The sequence below is a fragment of the Rana temporaria genome, chromosome 5, assembly GCF_905171775.1.
Source record: "Rana temporaria chromosome 5, aRanTem1.1, whole genome shotgun sequence".
Classification (NCBI taxonomy): Eukaryota; Metazoa; Chordata; class Amphibia; order Anura; family Ranidae; genus Rana; species Rana temporaria.
In genome coordinates, this window is record NC_053493.1 from 300,996,238 (window position 1) to 301,011,251 (window position 15,014).

Sequence of the window (15,014 nt, forward strand, 5' to 3'; positions counted from 1 at the left end):
CCAGGGGGGGTGTCTGGGGGCCACCACAATCGTGGGTGGCCGTGCGAGTGAGGATGCCGAGCAAAAGACGGAAATAGAGAGCCGCAGTGTGGGGTCTGTGTGACGGCTGCCCTGAGAAGGACGGCCGTCAGTGGTTCCCCAGGATGGTAGGCCCTGAGAGACAGGGTCTTACCTGCGGAGAAAGAAGGAGTCCATAAATGGCACTTGGTGCTCCTAATTGGTGCTCCTAATTGAGACAAGTACACGTTATAGAAGTACATGCTTTGTTCATATTTCATGTCTAGGATTAGAACCACTTTATTTTTAGAAGGTAAATTTATTCATAAAGAAATCTAAAAAGACCTTTCTTTACATTGACAATAAACTAAATATGTGGATACATATGTGAACATCACAGATGATGATTCAAAGTAATTGATTTCATTGTGGAAGGATGAAGTGAAAAAAAGACTTTTCATAAAAAAAGTTTTCTGTGAACACACTGCTTCTTCATATACAGGGGCTTCCAGATTTCTTATCAAAGAGCTTTCTTACCACAACCTGGAACTGGAGAGAAATCGTATGGAGGAAATGGGAATCAAACGTCAATGTGTATGGCCCCTCATTGTTATCATGGATGACTCCTGTGTTTTGTGGAATGTACATGGTAAAGTTACAGAGCAGTCAAGGTATGTCAACAAAATTTCATATTAAACTGAACTTGCTAATGTCTCTATTAAATATGTAGTCCAGTTTTCTGTGGGAAGCGCACAAGCAGAGTGGAGGGGGGGCACTTGTATTAGTGCATGTTGTTGGACCTGACACTTTCTACTCTAATCAACTACAAAAACGAAGAAACAAAGTTGTTATATGGATCATTGATCGTTATTAGGGCTGAAACAGCTCATTGACATCGATTCATGAAAACGGTTGTCAACTTTTTCATTATTTTGTTGATTAGTTGGCCTGCATACAGAATTCATTATTTGTTACATATCAGAAAATACAGAGCCGCACACATACAGCACAGTACACAGTCTGTACATGTTTGTATACACAGTGCAGCACACATTTGGTTAATTTCACCATCCATACATGTCAGTAAGTGCCTGAGAACTTGTGAATGTGTAAGGAGCAATGCCTCGTGGGTAGGGACCCTTTTTTTAAAATTATAGAGTATGAGTACTGATGCTTTTCGGTCAACTACTTGCCGGTACAAAGTACAGATACTTTGCAGTGTGTTTTGCATCCATACAAAATTAATACAAAGAATTGCATGTGTTTTGAACAGGCATGCAATGCGATTCCTTCCTAAATCACGTGCGGTTTCCCCACCGCTCCTGTGGGAACCCAGGCTTGTTGGCGATTTCAGTCCGAGTTTACAAAGAAGCAGGGCAGAAACCCACATGTGTTTTGGGACAGTAATCGCACAACATTTCTGTTCATTAAATTCTTTGCAGTGTGATTTGCACCGATTAATTTTGTATGGACGCAAATTGCATCGCTAATTATTGGTTTCAGTATCGGGAGCATTTACTTGTAAAATGCTCTGCATCCCTACTTGTGGGACATGTAGTCCTTAGCAGGAGGAGGTGGTGATGTAAAGTGATTATAAAGGCAGAAGGCTTTTTGCCTTTCAATAGGGGTATTTTTTTTTTTTTTACAAGGAGTTTAATGTTTACAATCATTTTTAAGGGTTCTGTGCAGTAAAGATCAGCATCGGAACCAGCTGGGGGTAATATAAGGCATTACAAGTACATTTAGGCCACTTTCACATTGAGGCGCTATAGCGCCTGTAAAGTGCCTCTACTGTCACTCCAGTGGAGCGGTGCTCTTGCGGGACATTAAAGTCCTACAAGCAGCATCTTTGCATCACTTTTTTTTTTCTTGTACTACTTTAAAATGAAATATTTATATCCCCTTTCCCCATTTACCCATCATATAGCTTCATGGCTGACTCCCAGTAAAAAATACTACTACTTCTAGGTGTGTGTATATATATATATATATATATTATAATGTGTGTGTGTGTGTGATGGAGATATATATATATATATATATATATATATATATCTCTCAGAGATATAACTCATAACTCTTACACACTTTCATTGTTTCACAGTATATATAGGCCGCTTCATGCAAAATATTATATTAGTTCTGTCTGAAAATCTGCAAAACTCTGTTTTAGGTCTTCTTTTTTTTATCTTTAAATAAAAATGTTCATCTGAGTCTGATATGTACCAGATTGAACTTCTAATAGTATATACATCTCTTCTGTCTTTTATTCTTAGAGGGGATTAGATATTGTGTTCCTCAACCATATACAGGCGGTCCCCGGGTACAAAAAAGATGGGGTCTCTAGGTTTGTTCTGAAGTTGAATCTGTAAGTCAGAACAGGTACATTTTTTTTTAAGTATAGCTCCAGCCAACAAAATCTATTTTTAAGCTTTTTGGATAGCATAGGGAAGAGTTCTTACCCCATGTAACGTTTGTTTTGCTGTCTGTGCCCCTGTTCAGAAGATTTCACCTAACTTTATGTCCCTATGACAACTGGATTTTGAATATTTTGGGTGGTTTTGGAAACAAGCCTTGTGATGGAGCATCGGTGAGGTACGTTTTCCCATAATAACTCTTACAGGAGTGAATTTCCCTTTCTAGGGGTAGATTTTCTCTCACTTCCTGTTGTTTGTAAGTAGGCGTTGTTTGTAAGCAGGGGACCGCCTGTAGCTGGTTTTTTATATTTACCACTGCATATAGATATTCAAGAATAAATAGTCTTTTTTTTTTTTTCTTTACATATTAACCAATTTGCATACCACACTTTGTTTAGAATTTTATCCGATCAATAATCGGATAACTAATGGCTTATAAAAATAATTGTTCGTTGCAGCCCTAATCATTATCCATAACTCTATGAATAGACAGAAGTACCACCAACAATGAAGGATCTCTAAATGCCCAAGACAGTGCCATAGTAATATACTTGAAGCATATCAACTGTACGGAAACTCCTATTAAAGCAGCTATTATGAAGATAGGTTAATTTTAGAATACATTTTAATTTTAGTGACTATATAAAATGTTACTTTCACATTTTCACCAGATCTCTAAAGAACAGGAGCTATGGCACTATAGTTTAAAGTCCCGCAGCTTTATAGATGTAAGCTTGGTACACAATATAAATGTGAAGAAACATGAGTGGGTTTGGCAAAGTTGATTGTGCACCACACTTTTACAGCTCTGTGGTGTTCTATACTGATAATGAATTACAATACTGCTATGCTGGCATATTCTAAAGCTGGATCTGGGTATTTCTAGTCAATTTACAGAGACGGATTCCGGTATCAAGAATGTCTCTCTGAAGTTTGTGCTACAGCACATGGAAGCTACACCAAAGATCACCAACTATGCAATGCTGGGGATCCAGAAGTGGAACAGCAGGCTAAATTCCAGCTTCCCCAAGCGTTCCTTCTCCAGGTGCCATGTTCATGACTTTATAATGCTCAACGTGGACCTGACCCAGAATGTGCAGTATGATCTTAACAGGTACGTTGGCTTTAGGGTTATGTATATTCTCATAAGGATGAAAAAGTTCTTGGACTTGACTGGTCCAGGTAAGAGGCTTTGTTCTGACAAAGGACAATGAGAATGGGGTACCCATAGACGCAAGAATGACAACTTAGGACAATTTAGGATGGGAGTTTAACCATAAATGAGAAAAAGAAATTGCCTAGGAAAATGAACAGTATTGACCTGTGCCCAGGTGTGCTATCTAGCCTACATCTGTTGTGTACTATCCAATAGGGATATATTAAAACTTGCTTGAACACAACACATCTATTAAAATAATGCCTGGATAAAAGAAACATGAATACATTTGAACTATGAGAATCTGTATGGATATATATATAATGCCAATAAACACATAAAACAAAAATGATAAACAATATTAAACAAGTGTAATCTTAATCATCAAAGTGCAAAATTGAATCTATAGAAGTGTTTTTACTGATCCAGAGGCAGGTAGTGGAGGGTTTTGCTACTATAAGCACTAAAGGTGCATTTAAAAGCCAACGGACATTTTTATTTTTATTTTCTAATTGAGTTTTGTGGTAAAGAGGTAGAAATGTCCTTAAAGAGGAGTTCCACCCAAATTTGGAACTTCCTCTTAACCCACTCCTCTCCCCCTTACATGCCACATTTGGCATGTAATTTTTTTGGGGGGGGAGTGGGGGCTTCAGGAGGAGTGGGACTTCATGTCCCACTTCCTTCTTCCGGGTAGACGATTAAGCCTAATTGCCTAGGCGATTAAGCTTAATCACCTACAGGAAGGGGCTGCTGTAGGCGATCGCCCAGGACACGTGACAGGTCCTCGGCGATCGCCTGTCCAATCAGACAGCGCCTCGCCGGGCCGCGCCGCCCGCGCATGCGCAGTGCCGCCCGCGCATGCGCAGTGGGTGCCCGGCCGTGAAGCCGAAAGCTGTCACGGCCGGGTGCCCACACTGAGTATGAAGACGCCGGCCGGCGAGGGGGGGCGAGGAGCGGAGCCCCATCCGGCGCGTCGCTGGAGCCGTGGAGCAGGTAAGTGTCGGTTTATTAAAAGCCAGCAGCTACACTTTTTGTAGCTGCTGACTTTTAATAAACTTACAAAATGGGTGGAAAACCCCTTTAAGGTCTCCTCCTTCTTTTTATTTCTGCGCCCCATCCTACAGACAAAATTGGTGGTGGGCACAGTCGTTATGGGATAGGAAGACACAGCTGGCAAAAGCATTGTCAGAAATCTTTCTCCCTTTCTGTTGGCCAGCAATTTAACATTTCTGTTAATTCTTCCCTCTAGCTTCCCACTAGAAAAATAGATGGCAATTGAAACCTGACAAAGAATCCAACCCTTCCCTGCTCTGACAATACCTAAATATGTTTTGGTTAGATTTGAGCATAAAATTATATTAAGTAGTAGTGATCAGACATAGGATGACCCTAGACCCAAGAGTCATTAGTGAAGCTGGCACAGGAGTACCCTGCATCCTTCAAAAGTCTCTGGGTATCACAAGCCATACCTTTACACAGACTTATCTACCGTATTTATCGGCGTATACCGCGCACTATTTTGCCCTGAAAATCAGGGCAAAATCGTGGGTGCGCAGTATACGCCGATACCCGATTTCCCGCCATGAGTTTGAATACTGCGCCCGCATATAGCGAGCGCAGTACACTCGTGAATCTTCGGCCAGTCTCGGCGCCTCTCGTACTGACGTCCTGACGTCCTGAGCGTACAGGACGTCAGTGCGAGAGGCGCCCGAGCCTGCCCGAAGATTCACGAGTGTACTGCGCTCGCTATATGCGGTACTTATTTCTGCAACCAAACTGTCAAACCATCAGACTAGTCAGACTAATCATTCTAAACTGTTCTTACAGGGACGTGGTGAGTTACAAGTCGGTTTCCCTTACTCTGTGTAAGCTCTTTTATGATGGGAAAAACTGTCCTTTGATTTCTACAGGAGGTACATTTTTGGTGATATGGTTTATTATTCCAGGTACTTCTGTGAAGATGTGGATTTCAACCTTCGAACAAATAGTGGGGGTTTGCTGATTTGCCGCTTCAACAACTTTAGCCTAATGAAGAAGCATATACACGTGGGAGGACACAAGGACTTCATTGTCAAGCCCAAGGTCATGGTATGTCATGCCGGTAATTCCATAATATCAAGAGATATATGCATTACTAAGATTTGTAACTTTTTGTAAACCTTATTAGCACTATGGTGAATAGTTCCTCCTACAGCGATGACTAGTACTTTCGCAACAAGCACAAATATTTGGAGAAGTAGTAGAACCAAAGACAACCCACAGTAACACATCAAATCATTAGTTTTTTCTGTTTGTTTATAGGCTAATGGTAGGGATCACAAAATGGCCTAATATTCCTTGCTTCAGGAAATTGGGCATCACTGAGCCACTGGTGGTCAGCCTGGGACTTTTGTCAATGGGCAAATGCAGCTTGCTTTCAGGTGCACGTCAAATGCAATTGACATCAGTTTAAGATGCTTCTGAAACCTTCAGTTTGGGAGGTGTATTTGACCTACAGTTGACTTCTTTCTGACCTGCTTTTGACCTTATAAACTGCATCAACCTTCTTGCTTCAGGATGCTTTTATGTTCCCTTTGGCTTGTATAGAGGAAGAAGCATTTTTGATGTGAACTAAAACAGAAATGTGAGTTTTTTTTTTTTTTTTAATGCTATTACTAGAAAATCCTATCATGTATGCCTTTAAAGACCTCTAAAAATCACACGTTTTGGGTTGGCAGAAATGCAGCATCCAACCTCCCAGGGTTCGGTTTTGGACTGACCACACAAGGCAGTTTTGTGACCCGAGTGGTGTGGGCCTTCCCAGTGTCTCCCCAGTGTCTCTTGCTAACCTACCTAACCACTCTTACTCTCATATCTCCATAGCAAAAAGGCTCAAGGAGAGCTCTTTGTGATAACACAGGAAGTATGAAGAGGACATAAGCCAGCTCTGAATTTTTGACCAGATCAACAGCAAACGGATATCATAAAACATAGTTCAAGGGGTTGTAAAGGTACATGTTTTTTCACCTTAATGCATTCTATGCATTAAGGTGAAAAAACATCCGACAATACACCCCCCCCCCCCCGTTTACTTACCCGACCCCTTGGAAGTCCCGCGCCGTGAACGCACAGGCTTCTCGGGTCATTCATTGGTTGATTGAAAGCAGTGCAGCCATTGGCTTGCGCTGCTATCATATCCAATGGCGCGCCAGGGGCAGGGCCGAGTGATGCAGTGAGTGGCCAAAGCCACAAGGCTGTATCACGGGAGCGCGCCCGCAAGAACTTGCCACCATGCGAGAGGTGAAAAGTTCTTGCGGGGGAGCCGAGACAGCTGGCGAGGGACCCCAGAAAACCAGGTTCGGGGCCTCTCTGTGCAAAACAAGCTGCACAGTGGAGGCAAGTATATCATGTTTGTTATTAGAATAAATAAATAAATAAAAATGTCTCTTTAGTGTTCCTTTTTAAAGGAGAAGTATAGCCAAAGCTTTTTTTTGGCTGTACTCTATTGGATCACAGGAGTGCAGTCCTGCATGCCTGTGATCTGTTTTCAACCAACAGTGGGCTGATGTCACAGACCCGGTCCAGGCTCTTAAAAGATCCTGACTATGTGCGTGGGATTCACCAAGTCTGGACCAGCAGCTGGCTCATCCCTTCAGTGGGTGGCTTAAAACCTGATACAGATGCTCTTGCCTCCTGCACAGCCCAGTGCTCCAGTGAGTGTTGGAGGGGCAGAGCAGAGATCCGGTGACGGTCAGTCACTGGATCTCTGCAGGCTGAAGACCAGGAGCTGGACAATCATCATAATCCCATACTTTTAAGCAGACCAAAAAGGGGCAAATAAGAGCTTATTCTGGTGATGTGCCTACACTTTAACCACTTAAGGACCTAGCCTCTTTCTGAGATTTGTTAAAAACATATTTTTTGCTTGAAAATTACTTGGAGCCCCCAAACATTATAAAAAAAAATTCTAACGCCCTAGAGAATAAAATGGCAGTCATTGCAATACTTTCTGTCAAACTATGTTTGCGCAGCGGTCTTACAAGAGCACTTTTATGAATTAAGAAATAGGACAACAGTAAAGTTGGCCCAATTTATTTATTTTGTGAAAGATTTTGTTACGCCGAGTGAATTGACATCCAACATATCACGCTTCGATATCTTTGCTCGAGCAATGGCGACAAATTTTACCCTTAATCTCCATTAGCGATGTTTAAAAAAAATCTACAGGTTGCATGTTTTGAGTTGCAGAGGAGGTCTAGGGCTAGAGTTATTGCTCTCGCGATACCGATCGCGGCAATAGCTCACATGTGGTTTGAGCACTATTTCCATATGCGGCGCTGCTCTCCTATGTGTTTACTTCTGCACGCAAGCTCGGTGGGTCGGGGCGCATTTAAAAAAAAAAAAATCTTTTTTTTTTACACTGTTCTTTTAAAAAAAAATGTCACTTTTATTCCTATTACAAGGAATGTAAACATTCCTTGTAATAAAAAAAAAGAAGCATGACAGGACCTCCTAAATATGAGATTGGGGGTCAAAAATACCCCAGATCTCATATTTACACAAAAATGCAATAAAAAAAAGAAATAATTAAATGTAATTTAAAAGAAAACAAAAATTTGCTTTAAGGGCTATGGGTGGAAGTGATGTTTTCATGTCTCTTCTGCCCTGCAATGGTATGGGGACGTGTGGGGGCCATCTTCCCCTCACTCGTCTCCATACCTAACAGGACACAGGACCCGATCGCATCCGCCGCTACCGCTGGCTCCGTTAAGCGGCGGAGGGCACAGGAGGGGGGAGGAGGGCCTCTCCTGCTGCCGATTAAAAGTGATCTTGCGGCGAATCTGCCATAGAGACCACTTTTATCGGAAACCAGACCACTCACTGAAGAGGATACCGGGGTTATGGCAGCTAGCCATAACAAAGATACAGTCCTGATCAAAAGTTTAAGACCACTTGAAAAATGGCAAAAAATCATATTTTACATTGTTGGATCTTAACAAGGTTCCAAGTAGAGCTTCAACATGCAACAAGAAGAAATGAGAGTGAGAAAAAAAACATTTTTTGACCATTCAATTAATTGAAAATAACGAATAAACTGAAACAGGCTGTTTTTCAGCTGATCAAAACTTTAGGACCACGCCTCCAAAAAAAAACTAAACCCCCCCCAAAACAGAAATCCAACTTCCAAACATGAACTCAGTAATGAGTAGCTCTGCCGTTATTGTTGATCACTTCAAAAATTCGTTTTGGCATGCTTGATGCAAGCCTTTCCATGAGGTGAGTGGGAACATTTCTCCAAGTGGTAAAGACAGCCACATAAAGGCCATCTACTGTCTAGAACTGTTGTCCATTTTTGTAAACTTCCCTTGCCATCCATCCCCAAAGGTTCTCAATTGGATTTAGATCAGGGTAACATGCAGGATGGGCCAAAAGAGTGATATTCTCCTGGAAAGAAGTCCCTTGTCCTGCCGGCATTGTGTACTGTAGCGTTGTCCTGTTGAAAAACCCAGTCGTTACCACACAGACGAGGGCCCTCAGTCATGAGGAATGCTCTCTGCAACATCTGGGCATAGCCAGCGGCCGTTTGACGCCCCTGCACTTCCTGAAGCTCCATTGTTCCACTGAAGGAAAAAGCACCCCAGACCATTATGGCCCCCCCTCCACTGTGGCGCGTAGAAAACATCTCAGATGGGATCTGCTTGTCATGCCAATAACGTTGGAAACCATCAGGACCATCAAGGTTACATTTTTTTCTCACCAGAGAATACAACTTTCTTACACCTTTGAATGTCCCATGTTTGGTGCTCTCTTGCAAAGTCCAAACGAGCAGTTCTGTGGCGTTCAAGGAGACAAGGTTTTTGAAGACTTTTTTTGTTTTTGAAGCCCTTCAGTCTCAGATGCCGTCTGATGGTTATGGGGCTGCAGTCAGCACCAGTAAGGGCCTTAATTTGGGTCGAGGATCGTCCAGTGTCTTGATGAGAGACCCTGCTTATGCAGTTCAGCAACCCGACCATGTTCAAAAAGGGAGGTTTTTTTTGCCTTTGCCATCACAACGTGTGACTACCTGACAGAAAATGACAATGAATCCACATCTTTGCACGGATTTGGCCTTTTAAAGGCATGTGGTCCTAAACTTTTCAGTTTATTCGTTATTTTCAATTAATTGAATGCTCAAAAAATGTTTTGTCTCACTCTCATTTCTTCTTGTTGCCTGTTGAAGCTCTACTTGGAACCTTGTTAAGATCCAACAATGTAAAATATAATTTTTTGCCATTTTTCAAGTGGTCTTAAACTTTTGATCAGAACTGTATATCCCTCTTCAAAGTGCCAACATCCAGAAGTGGTTAACAATCTGTACTGTACAGTGCATATTTGAGACTCCCTGGTCTTGGGCCATCTAATAACTAGAAAGAGGATCCTGGTCCTTTGGGATTATAGCATGTAAATTGTACTGGAGGTCTGCAACCAATGAACCCTTCTGGAGATTTTTTTTTTAAAGCAGTTATGTTCAAATTTGAACGGTCAGCTTATTTTGTTTGTATATAGACAAAGCGGCATTCTTATGTTGTGTTCCTTCTCTATTGTGTAGATAACAGAAAGTGCTGGTCTCATCTCCCCTTTGCAGTACGTGTGTGCTCCAGACAGTGAGCAGACACTCCTGGCAGCTCCAGCTCAGTTCCTGCTGGAGAAGTTTCTTCAGTACAGTGCTCACAAATTGTTTCCAAAGGCCGTAAACAACCCGAGGAACCCACTATTGGCTGTAGACTGCTACCTGAACCTAGGACCTGAGGTAAGCACCATTCTATGTGCCTTCTTTCTATATGTTTTTAGGCCCAATTCACATGTGGCTGGATCCACCAGGTGCTGCATGCGGACAGCCTATGTAAGTCTGAGGACTCTACAGACCAGGCTGTTCATCCTAATTTTACAGGCATGTTGGTGAGCTGCTTACTATCGGCATTTAGGGGCCACTCGCCTGCCACCGTAGGCTCGTTGGATTATGACGAGTGGATCTGTCCATACAGCTGCTGTGTCCCCATAGCCTTATAGACTTTCTGCAGGCAGCACCTAGCAGCTTCAGTCCCACAAATGGCTGATTCTTGTGTACAGGCCTCAACATCCATGTGAATGAGGCCTTGGGATGGAGTTCTTGAACATGTTATGGTTTTCCATTTTCTTGTGTTACACATCTTTATTTTTATACATATTTTCAGTACTCTAAAATTGGCATTAATAAACAATTTTAACCTTTTCTTCTAAATCAAATTGCATAGTCTGTGTTTAATGTGGATATCTTCTGATAAAAAATTACACTCTAACGTTTCATTAAGTCTTCATATAAAATTAACTGTTGATGTTCCACATTTCAGGTGACGCTGTGCTATGTGAGCTCCAGACCACACTCTGTAAATGTGAACTGTGACGGACTGGCATTCAGTGGACTTCTGCTTTATTTGTGTGACTCCTTTGTCTGTGCAGGGATGTTGAAGAAATTCAGGTTTCTTAAAGGTACATGCTTCACTTTTACCACTTACCTGGACAGGTTTATACTTCAGTATCAAAGCCACAGGGACCAGATGGCTTACACCCGAGGGTCTTTAAGGAACTCAGGCGGGTGACATATAAAATATTCTGACCTATGAATACAGATAATGTTCGATATCAGAAAATCACCGCCATTTTTGCACATGCGCCAAAACTGCTGCAGGTCTGTGCCAGGATCCAGATACTCGGAATAGCCCTGTGGCATGTCTAAATTGTTGGTGGCATTGAAGAGGGCAAAGGAGGGGTGGTGATGCCAATTTGACGATTACAGGACCTTGCAGTTTTTTTATTTTATTATTATACATAATTTTTGTCCAGTGCAATCTCTCATGCTGCAGTGTGTATGGGGGTGAGGTTTTTGGTGGCCAAGAAAAAGGGTTGTGCATTAAATCAATCATACACACATGCACACTGATCTGTATCGGACCATTCAGAAAAATAAGACTATCAGCATCTATAGGTAGTTGGTTGGCTTATGAGCTAGGGACATAATATGAATGCTGGTGATTTTATGCTAAACTCATTGTATTCCTCTTACTTGCAGGTGCTACACTCTGCGTTATATGCCAGGACAGAAGTTCTCTTCGGCAAACTATTGTACGTTTGGAGCTGGAGGATGAATGGCAGTTCCGACTGCGAGATGAGTTCCAGACTGCGAACAGCATCGATGACAAACCACTCTATTTCCTTACTGGACGACACATTTGAATGTTGGGAGGCTTTAATTTATTTTTTTTATTTTTTGCAATGACGTGCCTGAAAAGTGGCTGTGAAAGGTCATTTTGAATCAAGTGCAAAGAAATCGGTGGATTCAGATTCACTTGCTTCTGATTAATGGAAGGACCATGACCATGCACGTCTGAGTGCTACTGTTGGACAGATGAAGACTTCAGTGCTTTTTTGCCTTTTTTATTTTCATTATTTGCTTTACTCTCATGAATTATCATCCTGGGTCTTTGGACCAATGCAGTTGCAGGCTGAGTATCAACTTTTTATTAGCACAAAAATGACTAGTGGAGCAATCTTTCTACTTTACTAATGATGATGTTTTTAATGCATTGAATAATGCAAATTGTGGCCAAGCAAGACTTCTGCGAGACACCATGCTCAATGACAGCTCTATCTGTCAACAACATTTAAATGTGTTTCCAGATCCTTTACATTTGTGAAGAGAGAAGTGTGCCAAATATATTTTTAGAGTTCATTTTTATTCTTGTATTCTCAGTATCGCTGATGAACCGTACATGATCTAAATGATCAATCTATACATAAAACTGATGATTGTGTCAACATATAAGGACCTATTTTATTGACATCCTGTCCAGCGTGTGCACTTTTCCTTTTTTTTCAGACAAAGTGCATGAATTCGAACATTTTATCTAGCCATTTGTTGCGTTCATCTATTACTATATGAGTGCTGTTTACTAAATGTAAAAAAAACACTGGGAACATTTTATTCCTGTATAGGGCTACGGAATGTTAGGATTCCTTATAGTGCCGCCCTAGACTGTTTACTGCTACTCCGTAGGAACGGGTTTTTCCCTTCCCTCACATAATGCTAGATAAAACCAGCACAGATTCTTAATCTTAAAAGCCTCATTGTAATAGACATAGGTTAAAAGGTTCCGTTTTGTTCCCACACTTTGAATGCGATTTAAAGAAAAGTAATTCATTGATATTCCAGGCAAAAAGAGAGATCTATATTTTTTGCATGCCTTTCTGATATGGATTTCTGCTCAATGAAATCGTATAAACAAACGAACGGTGAAACGCATATTCGATAGGCCTGACTTGAGGCACTAATTCGTTTTTATATAACCGTAAATGCACAAAAGACAAGTGTACACCCCTGTTAATTTGAAACTGAAGCCTGACATTGAAAGGTTATAAAGAAATCGTCTTAATAGGAAAAAAGTATGGTGTATTCACAATTTTTTTATTTTTTCCTTTACTTGTCCAAATATAAGGTGCACACGCTCTTTAAAAAAACACTTAATGTAAACCTGTCAGGATAGAAAAATATGGGCACTGCTGACTTGTTTTTTTAAATACATGTTCAAGGACGAGCAGGTATGTCCTAGCTTTGCTGTCTGGGGAGTTGCTGGCCTAGAACAAAGAATGTGTGCATCAGGTGTCTGCCACAAGCTGTTTCTGAGCCAGACTTGCCAGTTGGCATAGGCAAGATGAGATGGAGGGTCCTGAAAAATGTGCCGGTATGGCAGCATCTACGTGTCAGTCTTTTTTTTTTTTTTTTTTTTTAAAGACCAAAGCGAAATGGGCCAAATGTTTGTATTCCATTTTACACGCTAAACATGCAGGTAACCATCTATGTTCTTACTACTTCACTTTTTAGGTAACGTTTTTAGCTTCAGTTGGAAATGGTGTTAAGCTATTGCAGATGAAATGTTTACAAATTAGAACAAAATATTTAATATATAAGAAAAGAATTGCGTACTTGTAATATATGTCGCATTGATTGGTGTTGCACATATTCGTGTTTGTTTAGCTTTTTTTTTTTATTTTAATACTTTACTTTGCAAAATAGTCTTGCCTTTGGCGCACTCCTTATTGTGTTTTTGGACTGTTAAAGAACAATGGGGGTCGCCATTAGTTTTGGCAACAAATTTCCAGACTGGGATTTTTCCTAGGATGAAATGCGCTACATGGACCAGGTATGGCAAAGATTAAAGAACGATATTTAAAATTTCTTTCTGTATTGTGAGCGTATACTGTGTTGTATTGCATCTCGCTTGGGCCCTTTCTGCTAATTGTTCCACATAGTTGTATGTTTTTCCTCCAGCCTGTTAGGTTTTCAATTTGCACTAAATTACTTCATTTTTAGAGTGAGGAAAAACATTCATACTGTGGGCCTGTTGTAACACAAAATGGCATAGAGATCTTTGTAACTTTATACCCATTTTTCTAATTTTATGATTTGTAAAAAAAAAAAACTTATGTCAAACAATTTATGTAGTGTTTCATAAACAGATCTGTCACCAAAGAGAGCTTGGACATACAATATTTTTAATGGTGTTCTCATGCTTTTCACAAAACATGGCTAATACTATGCCAAGGTTGCCTCAGTCATGAATGATGCCTATATTGAATGTAATCAGAGTCAGTTATATCAGCACCAAGCTTATTTTGTTATAATGTATACAAATTGTTTTTATGTGATGATAAATTTAAATATGCTGCTTAAAAAGGGACGTTATTGACCAAAAACTTGGTGAATTTGGCATCACTAGTCTACCTCATGCTGTATTGTTTGCATATTGGTTAATTTTATCAGTTAATTGAACTGTTGTTGTTATTAAAGTTATTTACCAAAATGTCTGTGGAAATTCTTTCTGTGCTGATAGTCTGCTTTTATTTACTTGCTTTTGCACCACTTTACTAAAAACAGTGAAGTGGTGGGCAGAAATTACCTAGTGCCCTTTATAAATTGCACTGGATAAAGCACTATTGGTCCGGTAGCAAATACAAATAATATATAGCGCTTACAGCCAAAAAAAAATGAATATACTGGTTAGCAGTGAAAACACATAAGAAAAAGTCCAAAGTCTTATTAAAAAATTTCCATATAAAGTTCTCCATGCTCCCAAATCCTTCAAAAAAGTGCTGAAGTGCTTCAAGAAACATGCTGAGTAGTGTACCGCACTCCCCTCTTGTATCCCCACTCACCAGAGTTAATGGACCCACAGTTTCAGTCGGGTTCAAACATGCATATATTTGGTGTTGGGAATACCAGGACTCACAGGCATCATGTTCAGGTCTCCAATACTGCCCTTAAGCAACCGAAATATCCACCATGCTCAAATGGAAGAAAGGGGTACTGATGGTCAAGTACCGTAAAAAGATTTTAGTTGCACAATAAAAAGAATCCACTTACAAAATTTTAGCATAAAAAACAATGGCGT

At 40.7% G+C, this 15,014-nt stretch overlaps 1 protein-coding gene across 2 annotated transcripts in view; it reads left to right on the forward strand.

The window, feature by feature from the left end:
- GREB1L (GREB1 like retinoic acid receptor coactivator) overlaps positions 1–14,426 on the forward strand; it is a 161,394-nt gene extending 146,968 nt beyond the window's left edge. For both annotated transcript variants that reach the window (XM_040354049.1, XM_040354050.1), the window contains exons 32-37: positions 500–668; positions 3,301–3,528; positions 5,517–5,658; positions 10,139–10,339; positions 10,920–11,058; positions 11,639–14,426. In XM_040354049.1, coding sequence (XP_040209983.1) covers positions 500–668; positions 3,301–3,528; positions 5,517–5,658; positions 10,139–10,339; positions 10,920–11,058; positions 11,639–11,802 — 1,043 coding nt within the window. In that variant the 3' untranslated portion in view covers positions 11,803–14,426. The remainder of the gene's footprint in view (positions 1–499; positions 669–3,300; positions 3,529–5,516; positions 5,659–10,138; positions 10,340–10,919; positions 11,059–11,638) is intronic.
- Positions 14,427–15,014: the final 588 nt, after the last annotated feature.